This window comes from Pteropus alecto, unplaced genomic scaffold (assembly GCF_000325575.1).
Source record: "Pteropus alecto unplaced genomic scaffold, ASM32557v1 scaffold25, whole genome shotgun sequence".
In the NCBI taxonomy this organism is placed as follows: domain Eukaryota; kingdom Metazoa; phylum Chordata; class Mammalia; order Chiroptera; family Pteropodidae; genus Pteropus; species Pteropus alecto.
The window spans coordinates 1,130,873-1,138,122 of NW_006441955.1; the positions used below are offsets into that span (position 1 = coordinate 1,130,873).

The 7,250-nt window shown below is 38.9% G+C and overlaps 1 protein-coding gene across 1 annotated transcript in view; it reads left to right on the forward strand.

Moving 5' to 3' along the window:
* LOC102895522 (cytochrome P450 4X1) overlaps window positions 1-3,617 on the forward strand; it is a 42,122-nt gene extending 38,505 nt beyond the window's left edge. The window contains exons 11-12 of the mRNA XM_006919161.2: window positions 1,355-1,437; window positions 2,260-3,617. Of these exons, the coding sequence (XP_006919223.1) occupies window positions 1,355-1,437; window positions 2,260-2,428 (252 nt within the window). The 3' untranslated portion in view covers window positions 2,429-3,617. The remainder of the gene's footprint in view (window positions 1-1,354; window positions 1,438-2,259) is intronic.
* Window positions 3,618-7,250: the final 3,633 nt, after the last annotated feature.

Sequence of the window (7,250 nt, forward strand, 5' to 3'; positions counted from 1 at the left end):
AATAGCTATAATCAACAGGACAAGTAATAACAAATGTTGGAGAGGATGCGGAGAAAATGGAACCCTTATATATTGCTGATGGGACTGCAAATTGGTACAGCCACTATATAAAACAGTATGGAGTTTCCTCAAAAAACTAAGAATTGATCTACCATATGATCCAGCAATTCTTCCACTGGGTATTTACCCCAAAGATTTTAAATCCCATATCCAAAAAGATATTTGCACACCGATGTTCATAGCAGCATTATTCATGGTGGCCAGGACATGGAAGCAACCAAAGTGTCCTACAATAGATGATTGGCTAAAGAAGCTGTGGTACATATATACAATGAAATATTACTCAGCCATAAGAAGAGATGAAATACTGCCATTTGTGACAACATGGATGGACCTCTAGATAATCATGCTAAGTGAAATAAGCCAGACAGAAAAAGTAGAAAATCACATGATATCACTTATATGTGGGATATAAACCTAAAAGCAACAAATGAGCAGGACAAACAAACAGAGACTCATGGACATGGACCATAGACTAGTGTTTAACAGAGGGTAGGGGATGGGGGAGGAGGGGGGAGGTAGATGGGGTAAAGGGGGTGAACTATAGGGGATAGGGGGAGGGTGAAGTGGGTAAAGGGGATCAAATATATGGTAGCTGAAGGAAACTGGATTTTGAGTGGTAAACACACAATAGAATATACAGATGTCAAATTAAAATATACACCTGAAAATTATGTGATTGTATTAACCAATGGTACCCCAATAAACTTAATTTTAAAAATTCAAAAATAAATTTAAAAAAATAAACATGTGTACAAACACTTCCTTTTACATAAACTGCTAAGGTGTATGATCTGTTACATGTAATGGGAAGTTGAACTATATGTCTCAGGAAGCACTGATTATGTAATCATTTTGCCTTGACTTTTAAGTAAATGCACTTTTACCTCCAAAGTGAAAATAATACCACTGGTCATAGTATTTCTGCTTTTCTCTTAGTCTGGGTAGTCCACTGGTCTATTGAGAGACCAGACGAGGTCTCAGGACTAGAACTGCACTGTCCAGGGCAGTAACCATCAGCCACAATTGGCTGCTGTGCACTTGAAATGTAGCTAGTCAGAATTGAGATGTGCTGGAAATATAAAATACACACTGGGTTTTGAAGATGTAGTACCAAAAAATGTGAATTATTTACATTGAGTAGATGTTGGAATAATAATATTTTCTATTAATTTCTATTATTAAAAATCATTTCATCTTTTTAAAATGTGACTACTAGGACATTTGAAATTACATATGTGGCCCACAGTATATTTCTGTTGATCAGTGCTAAGCAGTAGCCCTCTCATTTCAGGTCTTTGACCCCTTGAGGTTCTCTCAAGAGAATGCTAATCAGAGACACTCTCACTCCTTCTTACCATTCTCAGCTGGACCAAGGTGAGGACAACTTGAACTTGTTGAAAATACACAAAAATGTTTACTCGGGGACAGTTTTTTTCCTTTAGCACCTCAGCTCTATAAATTCTTTCAGGGAACCCTATCTTCTCACCTGACCCTGAGGTAGATCTTGCTGTCTATTCAAGCCTCTGAGAGGGCCAGTTAGTTTCACAAAAGACAACGCCCTTCTCTATCACAGCCTATATAGCTGTGCCTCAGAATGCTATCCTATGATCCTAGCTGTTGCTCATAGGCTCAATGCTGTCCACCCCCAATGCAGGTGGGCTGCATTGATTTTCCTCTAAAAATAGAAAAAATTCTTTTTTTTAAAATTTCAGCTTTATTGAGGTATTAAATTGTAAGATCTTTAAAGTGTACGTTGTGATGATTTGCTATACATATACATCGTGAAATGATTCCTCCCTATCTAGTTAATTAACACATCCTTCACCTCACGTATTTATCTTTGTGTGTATGTGTGTGAAAGAGAAATTCAAGTTCTACTTTCTTAGCAAATTACAATTATACAATACAGTGTTAGCAACTATAGTCACCATGTTTTACATCATATCCTCCCAGGAGAAACAATTTTATGAGCAACTCCAAGTGCCACCTTGTTTAGGGAGGGCATAAGGCTGGGGCCTTCCAGCTCACATTCTTGCAGGGAACAATGTAAATACAAAGTACAAAATTTTGTATGACATTGAGAATGAAACTGTTGCTTTGCTGTGAACGTCAGACTTGTTATTCTAGTATCTTATTAAAGAGTCAGAAGAAACACCATTTCTTCAAGTATTTTTTATTTTCTCTTGGTGTCTGCAGGAACTGCATCGGGCAGCACTTTGCCATGATTAAGTTAAAGGTGACCATCGCTTTGATTTTGCTTCGCTTCAGGTTGACTCCAGACCCCACCAGGCCTCTCTCCCTCTTGCCCCAGGTTATCCTCAAACCCAAGAATGGGGTCCACTTATACCTGAAAAAGCTTTCCTAATATTAGAGCCCGTGGTACAACGATTATATATTTTTTGTTTTTAAAGTTAAATTACAACTAATAGTCCAAGAAAATGAAGAGGAATCAAAGCATGGTGGGAGGATTAGGAGTACATGGGATGGGGGTCTCTGTAGAACTGCATATTATTCAAAAACATTTCTAGGGGACCTAGATCTGTGTCACCTCGACCTGTTTCAGTATGAGTTTGGGAGATTTTCAGATCTTTTCTCTTTGATTTTGGCTACTATTAACGCTATATACCAAGAAGTTTGCTAGGTGATTTCCATATATGTCCTGTTGTTTTTAACAATGCTTTTCAGAATTACACAGCAGTAGGTGAATGTATTCTCAGTAGAAAAGATTTCTAATGCTAGGAAAGCATGCAGAGTAAAAGGTAAAAATCCCATTTCATGTAGCACAGCCCTCCCTGCCCTGACCAATCATACTGCTTTTCCTAAAAACAAAGTAGTTTGGTGTGCATTCTTTCAGACTTTTTCGTGTATGTTTCATATGTATATATGTATGTATTTGTTCTTAGCAAATTACAATCATACAATACAGTGATATCAACTATAGTTGCCATATGTTACATCGTATCCTCATAGCAGAAACAATTCTGTGAGCAACTCCACATATCCATATGGATGTGGATCATTTCCATATTGTTCTAGCTTTTTTCACTTATAAAAATACATCTCGACAGTCCACAACTGACCACCACTGAGCAGATCAGATTCACTCCTCGCTGCCTTGCTCCGCTTCCTCTGCAACCATGTCTGATAAACCCGATATGGCTGAGATTGAGAAATTCGATAAGTCGCAAGAAAAGAACCCATGATCATCAGAAGAAATGATTGAACAGGAGAAGCAAGCAGGTGAATCGTGATGAGGCACGCACTGCCAATATGCACTGTACATTCCACAAGCATTGCCTTCTTATTTTACTTCTTTTAGCTGTTTAACTTTGTAGGATGCAAAGAGGTTGGATCAGGTTTAAATGATTGTGCTGCCCCTTTTTCACATCCAAGAACTACTGACAACGAAGGCCGCACCTGCCTCTCCCACCTGCCTGTCTGGCTGGCAGAGAAGGAAAAGAACTTATTGGGGAAGGCAGAAGCTGGTGGGATAACACTGAAATCTGGAGTGAAAACCAAGCTGGTCCAAGGTGTCCTGCAGGCTGTAAAATGCAGTTTAAAGCAGTTAAATCAGAGTGCCAATTTTTTTGTTCAAATGATTTTAATCGTTGGAATGTACATTTTTTAAATAGTCAAATAAAAAGTTTTAAAACGTTAAAAAAAAATTCTCATTCCTAATCATGGCTTCATGACATTCTGTAATATGGGTGTACTATAATTTATTTAACTATTTTCCTGTTATTGGATATTTATTTATAATTTTAAAAACATGCTTATTGGCCATTTGTGTTTATCTTTATTTTGTTCTCTATGATTTTTGCATCATCTATGTTTCTTTTTCTATGTAGTTGTCTTTTTCTTATTGATTCATAGAAGTTCTTTATATTATGGATAACAATCCTTGATTGTAACTTTATAATTTTCCCCATTCTCTCAATTTTTAAAAATGATATTTATGGTGTTGGTTACCATATGAAACTTCTAAGTTTTTGTGAAGTAAAATATATTAACTTTTCTTTATGGTTTCTGGGCTTTGAGTCTTGGCTAAGAAGGCCTTCCTTTGGAATGTTGTCAAGATATTTTACATATTTTCCTGGTGCTAACAACTCTTGTGAAGCCTTAATGAGAATTTCTTAATGATTTTCAGATTCATCATCATTTGATGTTTAAGTGCCTACTTCATATCAGATTTTTTGATAAGCATTAGCGTCAGTGGATTAGTAGACATGGAGCTGGTATTCTGAAGTGGAAGATGGATGACAAACAGATAAAATTGTACTAAGTGTCATGAAGGAAATGACTGGACTGAGCTAGATAGTAATCAAGGAGAACTTACTTTAAATTGGGCTGTCTAGAAAATCCTCTTTAAGAAGGTAGCATATAAGCTGAGACCTAAATGATGGTAATGGAACCTACCCCTGCCTTTTCTCACGGGCCTCCTAGCAGCAATATCAAGGCACTTTGAATGAGCAGGGGTGAAACTGTGTGTCACCATTACACAACTAAGAGGGAGAAATTGACTGGGAAGCTGGGGATCAATGGCAAATTCATTTCACACATGTCATATAGGAGGTGCCTGGTGAACTTCAACAGAACAGAGACCCAGGAGGCAGTGGAAACCCACGAGAAAGACCTGGACTGGAGAAGGTGTTACCAGGTTACTTAATGATGCCACTGTCAATGTTGCTGTGAATACTTCAAACAAATACCTTTATGACCTTGTTTGAATGTGTTGTAAAATAAATCTCGAAGTAGGATTTCCGAATTCAAAGTTATGAGGGCCATTGCCTGAATCTTCGATATAAGAATATGAAATTACAGGTTAGACTTCTTTGTGCTCCAAAGGCAGATCAAACTTATCCCCCTCCTCTCAACACAAAAACATGGCTATCAAATAATGAAGGCTCTTGGGAAAAACAGAGAGTCGGCAATCTTGTGTTATGTTGTCATCTAACCAGATGTCCCCAAATAGTTTTCATTAATGGTGGCAGTGATAATGGTTAACCATTAGTAACCAGGCACTGACGAAGGTAAGCACTTTGCCTTTGTAATCCCACTTAATTTCTGCAACTTCCCAATGAAGAGGGAGCCACTAATTATTCATTAACATATTTAAATAACTGAATGATATTCTATCTTACCATATAGTGTTGAACATTTTGTTTGCTTTAAATATTTCCTTTTATACCAATTTTGCTTATAATTACAGATATAGATCACTACATACCAATATACAAATTTCATTTATGAATACAGATGTATATACACACAGATACACCCACACATGTACACACATACACACCATTATGAATTATATTTTATCTCAGGAATGCAATAATTGTTCAAAATTAATTAGCAGATTAAAGGATAAAAGATAAAAGGTAATACTAATATATGCTGGGACACACTGGATAAGAATCAACATCTATTCTCGAGTTCAAACCGCTTTAGGAGCTAGTGATTGGAGAAATTTTTCTAAATTTTATAATTTAGAACCCTAGAAACTTATGGCCTTCATATTTAACAGTGACTATCTCAAAGCATGCCCTCATAGTCAGGACTGTGGCAAGAATGTTCTGGATACCACCAAAGGCTTTAAGAAAAGAAAATGAAGAGACAAATATTTGAAAGGAAGAACAAAAACTCATTATTAAAGCCAGGAGGGAGTAAGTGGAATTAAAGTGTGCTAAAATACATGTATCTTGTGAGAGGCAGGAGAGTTAAGATACCACATAATTTTAGACTTTGTCAAGCATGTGAAATAAAATTTTCAAGCATAGCCGCTAAAGAGCAGAAATAAAATGTATGAATTGTAAATTTGTAGAGGAAAGTATAGAATAGGAAAAAATTGAATATTAATAAAAACTCTATACATTCCACTCCCCAAACCCCCGATCTCCCCAAAATTGCAAGAAGAGTGGGAAAAAAGAGCACAGGAAAGAAAGGACAAACTGAAACCACAAAGGTGACAGGAACATACACGAATGTCCCAAACATCTAACTTCCAGCCAGGTCAATCTCTACTAGGACCACCCCCACATCTCCCCAGGGATCTCATCAATGCCCACTCCACTCTGCCCCTCCGCGGTGACAGACTCCTCTGTCTACACAAGAAAAAGAGGGTTGCTGGACCACCATCCATCTTCCCAGGGACTGTGCAAGGTCTGCCATCTGGTGGCTATTCAAGATATTGCGAGCAATAGAGAGGATAAAGAACAGGAATAGTCGTTTGGAAACCAAAAAGGGAGCGGTATACTTCATGAACGACCTTCGAAAGTGTCTGGCCTTAAAGCAAACTGGAATCCACTGCCGCCCCCCGCCCCGTTTACATTGTGGTGTAATTGATTAAATGTAAATGGATTCAACCCTTAGGGAAATCAATAGTGAGCATGTACCTTACAAGAGCCTCAGCGATGCTCATATTCTTTCCTAGGAGTTTGTCCTAAAGAGGGGTCATTGTTTCAGGGCTTTGATGGAAGAGGCACAATGAATAGGGTCAACCAGATAGAGGCAGTGTCAGAGTGCAGAGATCCATGATGACCTTCGGCCGGACCCCAGTCTGAGCTGGGAACATCAGGAACTGGGGTGTATGGAGAAAAGAGGGATTAGGAGTGCAGTCATCCAAGAGGATGGGAAGCTGACGTTGTGCTTTCCAGGCAAACGGAAGCCCACTGGGCTCAGCTGATCCATCAACGAAGCTTAGGTCCACCCAGCCCAGCCGGCTTGCAGACTAACCCCAGACCCTACTCAGTAAAGAAGGACCTTTGGGAAGAGGTAAAACCATTTTTAATGCTCTCGACTGGGCCAGGTGATAGGAGTGAGTCTAGGGCAATAGCTGGTGGGCGATGGGGATGGGCCGTGGTTGGTGGGCAGGTGGCTGAGCATGGTTGCCCTGGGTCTGCAGCATGCCAGGTCTTATGCCAGGGCTTTTACACTGGACTCTCACCACAAATGTGAAGTAGGTCCTCTTTCGAATGTCCATTTAAGAAAAGAAAACTGAGACCCAGAAAGTTTAAGTGGTTTGCCCAAGATCACACAGCTGATTTAAGTGACTGAGCTGGACCTGGCTGAGATGTATTCCTTCAACAAATACTAAGTACTTTTTCAATGCAGGGACTATGCCAGACGTCTTGGGGATGGTCTGCCCTCCAAGAGGTTACAAATACAGAGCATAGTCCATCCAGTGA